Genomic DNA, 17,471 nt, shown 5'->3' with positions numbered 1-17,471 from the left:
GTTTAATCGAGTTTTTAGCACCAGTACATATATTATCAAAGTTTGATCAAATCCTGAGAGGAACAAAGGCAGAGCTGAGGAAAAAAACGACAGCATTTTTATACAGTAAAGGATCAAACTAAGCACTGCCATTTGTATGGATTAGGATTGTTTGGCATGTAAAATGTGGCGAGTCGCTCTTTGGAGAAACTGCCCATTCAGTTTACAAGCGTCAGGTCGGGTCTAAATCCCGTTGGACAGCTCAGTTTGAACAATTTACTTCAGATGGCACCACGATAGGTGACAACACAGAATATTAACATGTGGCTAAAGTCAGTTGGATATACTGTCACAGGAAATACATCACGCCCACAAGGGTCAACCGTATGGAGTGTGCCCAACATCTAACAAAAAACAGAACAAATGTTTCCAATTCCAACTCCGAAACCCCAGAAAAGGACCATAAAAGAGAATTTTAGAGGCAGTGTTGTAAAGAAAATGTATTTGGCGTACATTTACAAGGTACATTTTAGACCGTGCATGATATGTATGGAACGCCGAGTGTTGGTGCATTCTAATTGGAGGTTTGTTTGAGTGACACTTGAGCGGTGTATTTGCGGTATGTACTATAGAATTGGAAGCGGTTGAGGCTTAACTCTGATCCTGTAATAGAGAGGTTTGGTTGGGATTTGTGGCTCGGTGGGCATTCGGCCGATCAGATGGTTTGGTTTGACTGTCTGATGTGGGATGTTTGTTTTGTACCGTGCACTCACAAACATTTACACACACACACACACACACACACACAGATCTTGTGTCACAAACATCTTACATTTATAAGTTATGTCAAACTAGTCCTCTGTAATATGTGCACATTAAAACCTGCCGATGTACGTTCAATGAATACACGTCGGTGGTTGTGTGTGTGTGTGTGTGTGTGTGTGTGTGTGCGTGTGTGTGTGCGTGTATCCAGTTGGAGCGATGCTTGCAATGCTTCCTCATACTAATTCTCCTGCGGCTTTGCCCGTCTGGGGGAAAACCCATAATAACAAGTCACATCATACACACATGCAAACTCATTTGCTCCAGCCACTGGTCTTCTAGCGGGGTGGTAGGGAAGAGTGTGTGCTTGGCAACACTAGGAGTGTGAAACACGTCGTCGCCGCATCTGCACACGAAAAGGTATGTGGTCTACAAGAGCACCTGAAAGACAAATAAATGTGATTACTGTCTTAGTGATATTGACCAATATTGTTTTCTTCACTATCATCAGCTTTTTAAAGGGACTGTTCACCCCCCCAAAAAAAATTCTGTCATCATTTACTCACACTCGAGTTGTTCCAAATCTATATACATTTCTTTGTTCTGATGAACACAGAGAAAGATATTTGGAAGAATGCTTGATACCAAACAGTTCTTGGCCACCATTGACTAACATAGTAGGAAAAATGACAATGGAAGTCAAAAGTGCCCAGAACTGTTTGCTTTCCTACATTCTTCAAAATATCTTCTTTTGTGTTCAACAGAACAAAGAAATTCATAAAGAAATTTATTCAAGATTTTAATAGTTCCCTTAATAATTGATAAGAATATTGATTTTAATAATTGAGTATATTTCTCATAAAATGTACTCAAATCCAGATAACTTCACATTTAGCTTTACTGCTCCATGCTCTTAAAGGTCCAGTGTGTCATTTTTTGGAGGATCTATTGACAGAAATGCGATATAATATACATAACTGTGTGTTCAGAGGTGTATAAAGACCTTACATAATGAAGCGTTATGTTTATATTACCTTAGAATGAGTTATTTCTGTCTACATACAGTACACCGCGGGTCCCCTTACATGGAATTCGCCATGTTGTTTCTACGGTAGCCCTAAACGGACAAACTGCTCTATAGGGAGCGTTTCGTAAATATGTTATCTCTCCCGGCAAAAAAACAAAAACGTGACGACATGTTTGTCCTGTGTTAGCCACCGTAGTGCTTCGAAAGGGAGGGGTGGAGTGAACAGCTAATATCTTCACATTGATCCATCAATGTATTTTAACAGTTCTACTTTTTTTCTCCCGAGTAATTCTGGGAAAAACATCTCTGGAATTCTGCTTTGACCAACCAAGCAATGAAAGCAGCAATCAGACATATCCATTTAAAACATACATTAAATTCAAACAGAGAAAGGCAGAACGGCGAACGTTATGAGAGGAAGTGTAAATGAGAGCATATTCTGGTACTATGAAAATGAGAAGCAAATGTGCAAGAACTGTTTGTATTTTTAGGCCTGTGAAGGTTTAGAGGTTGTGTGAGCGGACGAGTGTGTGTATTTGTGTGATCCTACACTGACACACTCATACATTCATAAACCCACATACACTCATTCACAAAACACACACACTGTGAAACATCCCGCTGTGTTTCATTTAAAATAACTGTCAGAGAGAGGCACTGTTACACAGACAGACAGGGGGCCTTTAACAGCTCAGAGCCCATCATCCGCACACACAGACTAAAGCTGACACGCATGCTGTCACACAAGTTCAGAGAATGATTTGAGCCGTCGGGTTGGTGTCACGTGAAGGACAGGAATGAAGGGAGAGGTGGAATTTAGGGAAAGAAAGATGTTGTGATGGTGACAGATTAAAGACAGAGAGCGAACATGCACGAGCTGTTTGAAATTGAGACCATACTGCTGAGACACAGATGCACGATTACACATCATAGACTTCTATGGTATTTTTGTCTATAATCATGATAGGCTAACTCTAAAAAACAAAAAAGATGAGCTTTTTTTAGAATATGAAATGTTTTTGAGGACACCCATAAAACGACTGCCCTTACCAACAAAATATATGGAAATATACTGATATTATAATGCAATATATTAAATAATATATAATAAATATAGATTTAAAAACCAGATATTGGAACAAAAGTGCTTGTATTTCATGCAGTAAATAAAAAGCAGCAATTGTATTAAGCTATATAGCAGCTATATTTATTTATTTATTGTAATTTTGTATTATATTAATAATATTATTCTTTATATTCTCAAATATATATTAAATGATTTAATATAGTGACAGTTAATATATAGGAAAATATATTCGCTTTGCTTAAGGGTGGTAGCAAAGTGAACCGGCATACATGCACATACAATAACACCATGTATTTATTTTATTGTGAATGTTCTTGTTTCATTTATCGATTATTATTATTTCCTTTTAATTATAATGTATGTAAAGCTGCTTTGCAACAATGAAAATGGTGAAAAGCGCTATATAAATAAAATTGAACTGAATTGAAAACATGCTCACCTTCCTCACAGGTGGGTCCCATCCAGGTAAGAGGACAGGCGCAGTGACCTGTGCGCTGGTCACACTCTCCTCCATGTGCACATTGACATCGCAAAGAACAACCTGGACCGTAAAACCCGATGTCACACTCTGAGCACGACAGAGAGAAGGAAGGTTAACGTTGAAAGTAAGGTTGGCTCATGTCTCTACTGTAAATGTGTGTGCGTGACGTCTGCACCTTTCTCACAGTGCTCCCCAGTCTTTCCAGGAGAACAGAGACACTGTCCTGTCGTTGGATCGCAGGGTGCCCCATCGCACTCACAGACTTCTGCACAGCCATGCCCGTAACGTCCGGCGTCACAACCTATTTCACACACAATAGTTAAAGTTACAGTAACTTGAATAATTTCATGTTTCATGATGGTGTTTTTTGGAATGACCGAATGAAATGACTCACGTTTTTCACACTGATCGCCGTGGTAACCTGGAGAACATTCGCACTGTCCAGTCACATGATCACACCGGTGGCCATGTTTGCAGTCACATGACTGTGCGCAGAGCTCACCATAAAAGCCAGCAGGGCATTCTGGGATATTGATGTATAACAAGGAAGTTTTCTATCATTTGTTTTGCGTGGAGCAGGAAGATCTCAGTGTAAGAATAAAGATGACTTGAACTCACTGTATTGGCAGGCGGGACCGTAGTATCCAGATGTACAGGAACAGCATCCCGTAATGCAGTCGCATGAACCATTATTCTGACACACACACTTCAGCTCACAGTTCACACCATAGTGACCTGGGACACAAGCTATGACATACATTTGATTTACTATATTACACATTATTAAGTATCATTTTTGGTTATTGTGGGACCTGCATCACTGTGTTTTGAAGATAATTTGAACATTCCTTTTTTATTCCTTTTTCTTTTTTTTTTATAGTGCGTTTGTGTGATTGTTTTACCTTGTTCACAGTGTTGGCCAGTCCAGCCCAGCCCACATCTGCACGTGCCATCCACAGGATCACACGCGCCTCCATTCACACATGTGCAAAAACTCAAACACTGTGGTCCGGATCGCCCCTCTGGACACACTGCATGAAAGACAATTGATCAGGCATTCATCATGGTGTAAAACCAATGATGAACTACAGAACACAAAGCTGTGGATAAATATGAGATAAAATGGTTGCTTTGTTTCGGTATGGTGAATTTTATAAGGTTGTGGATACAACTGGATGTCTTAGCTCTTAGATCTATAAGCTCTGTATTTCAACAAGTTGGGAAGATCTGTCTTCAATTTGAATGAGAGGGAAACCACATGAGGCTGGTTTACCAAACACAGATTGATCCACGTCCAGCATAAAATTATACTGTCAACAGTTTTTCCAGTGGATATCTTATTTTAGCATTAAACTATACTTGTGCTCAGAACAAAAAGGATTTTGTTGGTCGATTTATTTGGTTCTATCTTATTATATTATCTTTATTTGGTTTATTTAATTTTTACGTATTCTAAGTATATGGCTAATATTAAACATTTCATGATCACAACACTAACATTGGAATAACAACCGCAATAACGAATTTCTTATTTAGTACCTGTATTTTTATCATTTTATATAAATATCAAAAAATATTTATATGCATAAAACCGGCAAAAATATATGCCAATAGGGTGAGAAAACAAACTCCAATTCAGTTTGTTTTCTGAGTCCATGTATCTTGATTTACCAATAAAGAGTTTCTTTGCAAAAACAAACAAAAACTTTTCAAAAATCATGTCTTTTTATTATGTTAACATGTTTTTATTGTGTTAGTTAGTTAGTTCGTTTTTTTGAGTTATTATTACTTAATCAAAACAACCCAACTGCAGTTATATTAATATTAATTGGAATGCACAATAAAAAACATGATTTTTGAAAATGTTTAAAAACAGAGTTATCTGTTATTGAAAATGAATGAACTGTTCAAATATTTAGATATTTGTGCCAGAAAACAAGACAAAAACACTAAATAACTTAATAATTCATTTTGTGCAGTAAACATTCAACACTCAAAACGCATCATCATTTGATCTGTTGACAAAGCTCTGCTCCAGACAGTCTTCCAGTATCAACAACAGCACAGATGGCCTTATTTTAAAATAAGCCCTGCAATTCTCAATGACTACAATTAGCACACGTCCTCTCATCCTTCAAAATGCTTTTAAAGGGCCAGGCACATATGCGCTCCATCACACACACTCGTGCAAAAACACACACAAGTTTTCTCTAGATCATTAGTGCGACGGCAAAGTGGCTCTGATTTGGCAGCGCGGTAAAAGACCAATCATGTTTCTCTGGGTAATTTAGATTGGAAAAACAATAAGCCAATCGCTTTGATTTGCTTGCTTATTTATTTGTTTCCCCGCCAGCTCTGCCGACACGGAACACAGAGAACCTGCCACTTTTAGCTATCTGTAAACATTAAACATGGGGGACGTAAGCAGCGGCACGTCCGTCGGCGAATGTGAGCCGCCCCGCGCCGGCGTTGCGAAGAAAATCCCTCCTGGAAAGTCCCGTTCCATTCCCACTGATGAGTGATGGAACGCGAAGATTAGCAATCTGATCGCTCGCTTCTGTTCTTCAGGAAAATGGGCGCTGCGATCAAATTCCCTCACACAGGAAACAACGATTTGTTAACTTAATATTGTAAAGAAGCCCTGGGAGAGGATTGGGAAGAGGGCAGACTGAATTTTGGGGCGTTGTTTTGCTTATGAACTCATCAGAACTCTTATAGTTCCAACTCCAGAAAGACTGGAAGAAAAGTTGGCAACATAGGAGAGACGAGCAAATGAAAAGGGGAAATAGAGTAAGAATAGACAGTAATAGAAAGAGATGATGATCTACCTTGTTCACAATATTTTCCTGTTCTACCAGGGGCGCAGTTACACCTCCCAGTCACTGGGTGGCACTGTCCTGCTTCACCGCATGAACACACCTGAGCGCAGTCTCTCCCGTACCGTTCTGCAGGACACCCTGAGACACAATAATGTCAAGTCAAACACATGACATGTTCTTAAGTGCAATTATAGACCACAGTCGACTGAAAAGAACACAGTAGTCTTAAAGAAATGAAAAGTCTGTCATCATTTACTTACCCTCATGCCATTCCAAACCTGTATGATTTTCTTTCTTGTGCAGAACAAAAAGGAAGATATTTTGAAGAAAGCTGGAAACTAAACAACACTGGCCCCTTTGATTTCCATTGTATGGACACGATCCACAGAGACATTTCTCAAAATATCTTCTTTTATGTTCCACAGAAGTCATACAGGTTTTGAACATCAAAGGCCTAATTAAATGACTAGATGCGTATTTAAAAAGCTGAGCTACTTGTAATGCAATGGACAAAGACGTCCATCTGATGCATTTGGACATATAGCACAGATTCAATTCAAGAATACTGTATATCCTGTGTGAATGGCCTATGAAGTAACAAAGCTGTTAACATGGGCTCTGACGGGTTAATTTAGTTCTTACTGGTGCTACAGGTGGGTCCCAGGTATCCTGGTTGGCAGACACAAGATCCAGTCCTAAAGTCACATCGGCCTCCATTGGCACATCTGCATCTTTTTTTACAGTAGGGTCCATAGGTGCCCTCTCGACATCCTGTTTAATGTGTTTCAGGACTCATTTAAATGTGGCATTCTTCAAACTCAAAAATGAAATCACATAAATCAGAGTACTTCTCAAATACTGAAAGCAACAGCTGATTTTGACATGTTTACATTGTTAGATCAGTACAGTAAATCAAAATGAAAATGCATTAATCAAGACTTTGCTGAAATGGCCTTACTGAGGAGACAGCGGTTGCCATAGTAACCAGGTAGACAGGTGCATCTCCCAGTGACGTGGTGACAGCTCTGCTGGTCTCCAGAACAAGCGCACTCTTGAGAACAGTTCACGCCAAATCTGCCTCGAGGACACGCTGAGACAGAAAAATAATGAGATGCAAATACAGATGATTTTTACGTGTGCGTGAGTTTTCCATAGACATTTCAAGGCATGTTTATATACAGTACTCCTGAACAGCCACAGGTCTCGGACAGGAAGTAGATATGATACGGGGAGGCTAGACGTTTCATTTATCACCATTCAAACATGCATACGCTTTCACGAACGTCTAAAGTAACTGAGAGAAAACAGATTTGCATCTATCTGGAATTGTATGAGGGCCAGTTTTTAATTCTTCACATTGCCGTGAAACACCTCAAAAATGGCTTATAAGGACATCTAAAGTTCTCCACATAATTCGAAAGGCACACACATGCCTTGCGTCCACAGGTTTGTGTGAAGATTAGGTTTAGGGTATAATATTTATCTGTAATATTTAATGCAGTAAATACCATGACAGTATGTCTATACTGTGTCTATGAGAGGTTCGTGTGCGTGGAACAGTTAAAGGAACAGTTCACCCAAAAATCAAAATTCTGTCTTTATTTACTCACCCTCAATTTGTTCCAAATGTGTACAAAATTCTTCGAAATATCTTATTTTGTGTTCAACAGAACTTTATACATTTCTTTGTTCTGTAGGAACGCAAACAGTTCTGGGGCACTTTTGACTACCATTGTCATTTTTCCTACTATGGTAGTCAAGGGTGACCAAGAACGGTTTGGTTTCAAGCATTCTTCCAAATATCTTCGGAAAAAAAAGAAATTTGTACAGATTTGGAACAACTCAAGGGTGAGTAAATGATGAGAGAATTTATATTTTTGGGTGAACTGTCCCTTTAACTCCAGTGGCATGTATAAGAGATAAGCTCAGACTCCAGACTAAAGAAAGTACTTAGACGGTTGTCGTTAGCCATGTCTACGGCATGTGTGTGTGTGTGTGTGTGTGTGTTCTTATCCTCACACAGACAAAAACAAAGCCTGCTGTTTGAGTTGGCAGCTCAGCGCTAACCTTTATCAGATGTCTCACATCCACAGAGAACGAGAGAAAGAGGGCGGGGGGCGTTGAAAGAGGGCTGGGGAGCAGAACTCTACTGTTGTGAAAAAACATGTGGGGAAGTGTAATAAAAGGAAGTGTGTGTGTGTGTGTGTGTGTGTGTGTGTAGGGCTGTTTCAGCATATTCCAGCATGATGAATGGCATTAAACCTTAATTGTAAATTGATAACGGATGTTAGTGATTGTACCCGTCACATTAAATAAGATGGTTAGATGAATGGGTGTATAATGGGATAGATGGTAGAAAACACAGATGTCACCTAGTGAGCTACCTACAGAGGCAGTATTTTAAGACGAGTAAGCTCCAAAGTGAATCGTAGTTATCCCACTTCTAAGATACTTTCTAGAGGTTAGATTTCCTTATTTCATACCTCGTTCACCATTCAACTCTACTGATGTCATTTAAGACGGAGAGATTTCTTACTCGTCTCACAGCTGTTCCCCGTGTACCCTGCTGGACAGCCACATCTGCCAGTCACATGATCACAGGCCACGCCCACCGGACAGATGCATCTTTGCTCACAGTTTCTACCGTGCCAGCCAGGTGCACAGGCTATCCATACAGAAACAGAGACAGAAAACAGATGGGTTGAAACACACACAGAGAGAGAGCGGCCAGCAGTAACCCATGTGAACATTCCAGCATGTAATGGAGACAAAACACAGTAATTTGTGTGGTGACATGTGAATCGTGGCTATCAGTGCTTACAAACTCCTCACTATAAATCACCATAATCACTTACATCTTACTAACTTCGGCCAAATAAAGCACCATGCACACTGAGTGATTGCGTGTGTGTGTGAGGAGGATGGAGATAGTAAAGAGAACAGTCTATATAGGTACAGTATTGAAAAACATGCATAACAGAAAATGATATCATATTTAAATACCATATTTTGTATTTAATATTCTTTACATACATTAAATATGAATATATAAAGATCTGGAATGTGTGTAGTGAGTGTCAGTTTGGTGTGTGATTCGTCACAGGTGCATCCTGTCCGGCCAGGCTCACACACACACACACACACACACACACACACACACACACACACACACACACAGGCTTGTTTTGTGATGACAGGATGTACCATGGTGACACAAACACACCTGCTTACAGCCATCACCATAGAATGATTATCATTTAAATGGTATCCACACTGGATGCGGCGCGGCACGACAATCCCATTAGAACAAGCGTCCGGTGTAGACACGGTGTTACAAAAAAGAAGTTTATTCGAGCGTGCTACAGTATAAGTATACTTTGTTTAAACCAAAAAAAAAACCAGAAAGTACTTTACTTTTTATGTACTTCTTAGAAAAATACTGTTTACACAATTACACTTGACTTGAACTGACTTGATTTTAGGTAACTGGTCCGAAGTTAACCTCCGGTCTGTGTTGGGTTATAATATAACAATTTATTTTATAATTAAATCATATGAATGTTTTATTCATTGTATTAAATTAAATGAACTAATAAAGTAATAAACTACTTAACAGTTGCAGAGGTCTACCAGAAGTTAAGTTTGGGCACCTAACGTTTGTTTATGTTGTTGCCGCTGAAACCGTCTATCCTTGAACCTTGATATAGTATACCTACTACACGTATATAAAGAATACGTCAAAACATACTAGGAGTTTGTGCATTGGCCATATACAGTACCTGTATATTTAATTTGAGACCTTGAAAATCATTTTTTTGATGAATGTGAAAACACATCTGTATTTTTTCACTTACCCTTTTGGCAGTTGGTTCCAGTCCACCCCGATGTGCATCTGCACTGGCCGCTGACTGGGTCACATGACCCTCCATTGTGGCAGTCACATGACTGACTGCAGTTCTGACCAAATGTACCCGCTGGGCATGCTGCAACACAATAAAAACATATTCCAACTTATTTTTGTCAATACGACCCCAATCCAATGAATAAAGGACGAGCTGTTTTTAATGTACGTTTTGTGTTCAAGACATTGTGGATTGACCTCTTTACAAAAGTCTAAGCAGGCTGGCGAAGTATTTCCCATCAGAGATGTATCGATTCAAACCAGACACCACAATGATTTACAACTTCGAAAACAGGACAATGTTGTGTTATGCCAGGGGCCACACAAATACCTCATAACATCACTCAACTCCAGAGAGAGATTTCATCGCATTCAAGATTACGCTAAACATGTCATGGGAAAACCGAACGTAAAAATAAGACTTCACAGAGACTGATCTTTAACACAAACCTCACTTCATTAAAAAGAGAGAGAGCGAAAGAGAGAGAGAGAGATCTTTATTGGGCCCCTGATCTATTAAACTACTGACGAGAGATCGCATGAGAAGACGGATGGTACTAAACCGACGTGCCACAAAACTCTCTCTAAAAAGCATCTTTCCCCTATAAAAAAGACTCACACACGAAATTCCCCTTAAAAGCATCCATGCACAGTGGGCTAAACACAAACTTACACAGATGAAGGTTTTAAAAAGCATTCAACGGCAATTAAAAACAGAGATGCATTTATATATATAACCCGACACAGACCGCCGGGGGCATTCCCCCTCTCACAGCCCCACATTTAAAACCTGCAGCGGGTGTGTGTGATAAATGTCTCGCGAGGTCTGTGTTTGGGTGAGCTCATTTGAGAGATTGTCGAGTTATTTTGGTGCGAGGATGCGGCGTTCAGCCGGAGATGAGCCTCCATCACACCCCATTTTAATGATGTGGGCGGCTTACCCAGGATGCATTGCGGCGGTGCCCAGCCGGGGGTGCAGCGGCAGGCGCCTGTGATGTGGTGGCAATGGGCATTGTTCCCGCACTGGCACATCTGCGCGCAGTCCTGCCCGTAAAAGCCAACAGGACATCCTACGGAGAAGAGGAGATTTGAGTCAGCGGTGTGTGTGTGTTATAATCAGGGCTGGGGAGTAACGAAATACTTAGTTACGGATTTCAAATACAAAATTTGAGTAACTGCATTTCATTACAGTTACTTTTAAATGGGTGGTAATCAAATTACAGTTACATCCTAAAAGTATTTAAGATTACCAAAGTGATTACTTGGAATTTTTATGTTATTTTTTTCATTTAGACATTAATATAAACTGTAACAGGCAATTCATGTTAACAGCAATCTGTGATTCTCTGACAATCTGCAAAAGCATCCCAAACTACAGTTATGCCCATAAATTTCATACCCTTGCCGGATATGCAAAGTTTGAATAATTTTCTCAAAAGAAGTTATCCAGTAAGAAGTTGTCCTGAATAGGCTATTTCACACAATAAAAATTTACAAATAGACTACTCCAGAAGACAAACTGCCAGAATTTAGACCGATTGCCACATTAAAACATGTACATACCTTTGAATCTGTATTGTCTGTCGTTACCTGAATGATCAACCACTGTTTTCATGTTTTGTGATAGTTTTTGTGTGTCTTGTAGGGCTGTGCAATATATCGAAATTATCGAAATATCGCACATGTGCATATCGCGATGGTTTGCGATAAATGAGCTATTTAATTCTTCGGAAAGTTATGTATGGTCAAAGTTTTAGGTCGATGCGAAAAGTATAGTGTCTTTCTGGCACTTGGATGTTAGTTGGGATATGCGTGCGTGTGCATGATAGCGTGCGCGTGCTCTGGCGCAAGTCAATCAACAATCCGCGCCGCGAAGCTAAATTTGTTTTATTTATTTTTGTTTATTTACAAAATGTCAGATTTGTTTAATGCAACAGTAAAACATGGCTGTTCACTTTCAGAAGTTGTAGTGATGCTTTCTTTTTCCTAAAATAATGTGAAATATATGGTTGGTTATATCATTTCTTTAATATATTTTAATACAATTTAAATTGATTTTAGAAAAAGAAATATCGTATCGAATATCGCATTATTTAGCATGCTATCGCATATCGCATTTCCCCTCAATATCGCACAGCCTTTTGTTTAAGTGATTTTTAAGGTAATTGCGACTTTTGTCACACTGACTCTGGCTTTTTCCTCACAATTGTGAGTTTTAAACTTGCAATTCTGACTTCTTTTCCTAGAATTGTGAGACATACACTTATATTTCCTCGGACTATAATGTCCAACGAGGGAAACCAGTAAAACTGCTGCTGTTTTAAAAAATATGCAGAGGAAAGCCAAGTTCTCTGTTTGGTGATCCCTTTGATTTATGTAACTAAGTATTCCAAAGTATTCTAAAGTATTTAGATTAAGTTACAAAATGTGTGTAATCTAACGAAATACGTTACAGATTTCTTTTTAAAGCATGTATTTTGTAATCTGTAGCGAAAAACATTTGAAAAGTAACCTTCCCAGCCCTGGTTGTAATGAGCTATACATCATCGAAAATTCATGCTATAGATAGCCATCAAACAGCCACAGGATGTCAGGATTTTGATTTAAACATAATTAGGTCACTGTTTTACTAGAATCCATGTGGACGTATAAGATCTTCTGCTTACAGTACTCTCTCTCTCTCTCTCTCTCTCTCTCTCTATCCCTCTATCTGTTTTTCATGTCTCATTACCTCCTGAATGCTGCGTCTGAATTGCTCTCATCAGCATTAATTGCGTGATCTCATTCTCCACATGTGTGGCACAACCTCACCACATCAAAGTGTGTGAGGAAACACAGAGACATTTGAAGGAAACTGGAGAAACTGCTGAGCCCACAGGTTCATAGCCCAGGTACAAAAATACACCCAGAACAGGAATTATTTAAAGGAGCCGTTACCCAAAATTAAGAAATTGATTCAGAGTTGCTCATTTAAAGTTCTTTAAGTTCATTTTATTTATTGTTGATTTATAAGAAATAGTCTGAAGAGAGCTAAATGATTTGTGGTAAAAAAAACGTCTCTAGTTTTTCACTAAGTTTAGAATTGTATGTAATCAGGTCTGTAAAAAACCCAGCTGAAGTTTTATTTTATTTACTGTTTTCTATAAAATCTTTATACATAAAGAACATTCTGTGAACATAAACTTGATATGTTTAATATTGACTGAGTAAGGCCATGTCAAAGATTAAATTCAATGTTTAGGAAGCCAAATTATTTTGTATTTTTTATTCAAAATAATAAAGCTTAGTCAGTAAGTTTAAGTATCATTTTATAAATGCCTGCAAATGAAGCAAAGATCCGTACACAGACATTGGCATAAATCTCACAACAATTAAATGCGCAAAGGCCCCAAAAAAGATGAAAGTGCAAAAAGTGCAAACAAGTGCGCTTTTTGATCTCAAGATCAAGAGCGTTTCATCGGCCGCACGCGCCTGGCCCGAAGTTAACTTCCGGTCTGTGTTTGGTTATAATAGAACACATTTTTATATGTTTTTATTAACATTTTATTGTATATCAATTGTATTGAATTCAATTAAAACAGTTATTGATTCTTTCACTGTAAAAAATGACACGGATATTTACATATTATATTTATAATTATGGACACAATATAAGACAACATATTTTTAGTACTTGAAAGTGTATTTTTAACGCAATATTCCATGAATAAATCAAGTAAAATTACCTAAATTATTTAAGCACCACACATGATAAACTTATAAATACTAATTTGAGCATTGGAGTTAACTTCTTGATCTTTTTAAACTACAGTTTAACATTTATTATTATTTACAACATATATGATGTAAGAGTAAGCTGAGAGTTGTCTCAGTACCGGCATTAGCAGCAATACTATCCACTGAGTGAAAAAACACACATCATGAGCTCAAGCGCCACTCTTCTGAACGATGGTAACTACGACAAATACAAACAGAATCTCTTCTAAATCTTAAAGACAACTGAACAATAAACTCTATCAAGTCTTTCATTTTATTGTAAAGCACATAAAATATCACTTTTTCACAAAAGTGACTCTCTTCATGCTGTCGCATGCAAAGCATGCTGGGAACTCTAAATGAACTGCTCAGTTAGTGAAATTAACTAAAATAATTAATGCAGTCCCACCACAAAATAATTATAAGTAAAGATCCTTTATACAAGTTTAAGTGGGAAGTTGAATTCACTCAATAGATTTTTTCTATAATTTTAACTTCAATGTTGGTTTAAAAAACAAGAACACAATTGTATTACGTTAAGTTTACTCAAATATTTTCATGAAATCTACTACGACACAGAATCATTTTTACAGTGTTGCGGAGATCTTCCGGAAGTTAAGTTTGGGCCACTTAAAGTTTGTTTATGTTGTTACTGCTGAAACACATAAACATGATCTTTTTTTTGTCATTTGAATTACTTTGGTGCTCCCCGTGTCATGATTTGATTATGCAATTTTAGCCTGGATTTCACAGACAGGGTCACTTTTTTTACAAAAATGTCACTTACTGTTGGACATCTAATAAAAACCCACTGAGCATACAGACACTGGCTGACTTTAACACCCATACTGTACACACACACGCGTGTATGAAAACTGTAGTCTCTCTGTATGAACACAGCTGTAGACAGACACTCAGCGCATATGGCTCGCAGACGTGCACGATCGCCACAGATCTGTCTTATATTCGTCAGATAAGATCTTGTAAAGCACGCGTGTGCGTGTACCGGCAGCGGATGGCCGTGATCGAGTGCAGCCGGTAAAATGTGTTTCACGGCTGAGGCCCTCAGAGATGGAGGGCGATGATAGCTCATGAGTCCCGCAGAGCCACGTGCGTTTGTGTCTGCATTATTCAGCGGGTTTATATGGATAAGAAGCAGGAGAGACATCAGAGACTATGGAACATGAGCGTCTACATCCAGACGAACTACTGAGTTGAAAACATCCCAACACATCACAGGGCCTGATCTCTGAAGTCACAGGCTGATTTATTAAAGATGAAATCTGTGAATGTAAATGGCCACTGTGAACCAAAACAATGTGCTTTTGTGCAGCTAAATCGATGACTGTGGATTTGCTACACGTCGAGGCCCCTTAAGACCTGGTTCTGTTTCATCCAGATCTTCAAGTCTTTTCTGTTGATTTTGGAGAGGTTTTACTCTTTTCCCCCTGCCGTTCTGTTGGCTGTAATTATGGAATGAATGATAGCTTTCTGCTCCCTTATGGACAGATCGGTTTTGATAGATGTGTGAAAAATGGACGTTATTCAGGTGTGCCGATATCTTTATCAAAAAAAATGTAGAAAATATTTTATCGCCAAATAAAATGTCTGATCACCAAAGTTAAAGGTCCAGTGTATGGAATTTAGAGGCATCTAGTGGTGAGGTTGTGAATTGCAACCAACGGCTCACTCCACCCCTCTCTTTTGAAGCACTATGACACAGGGCTAAGATGTCGTCACGTTTTCGTATTAACATTTACATTTACATTTAGTCATTTAGCAGACGCTTTTATCCAAAGCGACTTACAAAGAGTTCAGGGAGCAATAAGCGATATGTCATACAGGAGCAATAATACAATAGGTGCTAATACAAAGTTACTAGTTTCAACAAAAGCCAGAACAATACCTGTTGAGAGAAAGAGAGAGGGTTAGTGTTTTTTCTCTCTCTGTCAAGTATTCATAGAAGAGATGGGTTTTAAGTAGTTTTTGGATGTTGTGAGAGATGTGGTTGACCGGACCGAGTTAGGAAGAATGTTCCACCAGGAAGGAGTTGTGAAGGACAATGAGCGGGAAAGCGATTTACTGCCCTTATGAGAAGGCAATACAAGACGCTGCTGGTTTGCTGAACGCAGGGATCTTGATGGAGTGTAGGAGGGTGTGAAAGTATGCCGGTGCAGGTCCAGTGATAGTCCTATAGGCAAGCATTAGTGACTTGAATCTGATACGGGCTTCAACCGGTAGCCAGTGGAGAGAGATGAAAAGGGCCGTCACATGAGCCCTTTTGGGCTGTTGGAAGACGAGGCGTGCTGCTGCGTTCTGAACCAGCTGGAGCTGTTTGATAGCCTTTGCAGGAAGACCAGCAAGGAGAGCACTGCAGTAGTCCAACCTTGAGATTACCAGGGCCTGGACAAGGAGTTGTGCCGCATGCTCAGTGAGATAGGGTCTAACCTTTCTAATGTTGAATAAGGCATATCGGCATGACCGCGTTGTCGTTGCAATGTGATCATTGAAGGACAGCTGTTCATCAAATATGACTCCGAGGTTCCTGGCTGTTTTGGAAGGAGTGATTGTGGTATTGCCAAGTTGGATGGTGAGATCGTGTTGCACCGTGGGGTGTGCCGGAAACACGAGGGTTCAGCTGGAGGTGATGCTCTTTCATCCAAGCTGAGATGTCTTCTAGGCAGGCTGTAATGAGAGCTGCTACAGTGGTATCGTCTGGGTGAAACGAGATCTGGGTGTCGTCAGCATAACAGTGATAGGAGAAGCCGTGTGCCCGTATGATGGGTCCCAAGGATGTCGTGTAGATGGAAAAAAGCAGCGGTCCAAGCACCGATCCGTGAGGGACCCCAGTGATCATGTGGTGAGCAGTGGACAGTGAGCCCCTCCATGACACCATGAAGGATCTGCCGGAGAGGTAGGATTTGAACCAGCGGAGAGGAGTGCCTGAGATTCCTAGAGATGACAGGGTTGCTAGCAGTATCTGGTGATTGACAGTGTCAAACGCTGCAGATAGGTCTAGCAGAATCAGGACCGAGGATTTAGATTCCACCTTGGCTAGCCGCAGTGCTTCTCTGACCGATAGCAGTGCAGTCTCAGTGGAGTGGTTTGTTTTGAAGCCAGACTGCTTGTCATCCAGTAGTTTGTTCTGGGATAGGTAGGAAAACTGCCCTTTCACGTGTTTTTGCAATAAATGGGAGGAGAGTGACAGGTCTGTAACTGTCGGTAGTAGAGGGGTCCAATGTGGGTTTCTTCAGTAGGGGTGTGACCTGGGCCTGTTTGAATGTGGATGGAAAAGTGCCGGTGAGCAGGGAGGTGTTGATGATGTGTGTGAGTGCAGGGGTGAGTGTGCTGGATGTGGCCTGAAGGAGATGGGAGGGGATTGGGTCAAGGGGACAGGTGGTGGGGTGGCTGGAGAGAAGTCTGGTGACTTCAGTGTCAGTCAGTGGGGCGAAAGAGGAGAGTTCAATGTTTGAAGTGAGGGTAGTGTGTACCGAGGTCTGAGGTGCTGAGAATTGTTTGCTGATGGATGATGTTTTCTCAGTGAAAAATACAGCAAAGTCCTCCGCAGTCAAAGATGAAGTGGGCGGGGGAGGGGGGGGGCAAAGAAGAGAGTTAAATGTCTTGAAAAGCTGCCGAGTGTTAGGTGCATTGCTCACATT

General features: G+C 39.9%; 1 protein-coding gene across 1 annotated transcript in view; it reads right to left on the bottom strand.

Annotated features, from left to right (window-relative positions):
• The window catches only part of megf6 (multiple EGF like domains 6), a 37,933-nt gene continuing 20,462 nt past the window's right edge, over positions 1–17,471 (bottom strand). Inside the window, 12 exon segments of the mRNA XM_057351129.1 lie at positions 1–1,182; positions 3,295–3,423; positions 3,512–3,637; positions 3,731–3,859; positions 3,955–4,083; positions 4,239–4,367; positions 6,165–6,293; positions 6,798–6,926; positions 7,114–7,245; positions 8,692–8,820; positions 10,010–10,138; positions 10,998–11,126. Coding sequence (XP_057207112.1) covers positions 1,118–1,182; positions 3,295–3,423; positions 3,512–3,637; positions 3,731–3,859; positions 3,955–4,083; positions 4,239–4,367; positions 6,165–6,293; positions 6,798–6,926; positions 7,114–7,245; positions 8,692–8,820; positions 10,010–10,138; positions 10,998–11,126 — 1,484 coding nt within the window. The 3' untranslated portion in view covers positions 1–1,117.

Source organism: Triplophysa rosa, linkage group LG14 (assembly GCF_024868665.1).
Source record: "Triplophysa rosa linkage group LG14, Trosa_1v2, whole genome shotgun sequence".
In the NCBI taxonomy this organism is placed as follows: domain Eukaryota; kingdom Metazoa; phylum Chordata; class Actinopteri; order Cypriniformes; family Nemacheilidae; genus Triplophysa; species Triplophysa rosa.
Note: the sequence above shows the minus strand (reverse complement) of the source record. Positions and strands in the feature narration are given on the sequence as shown.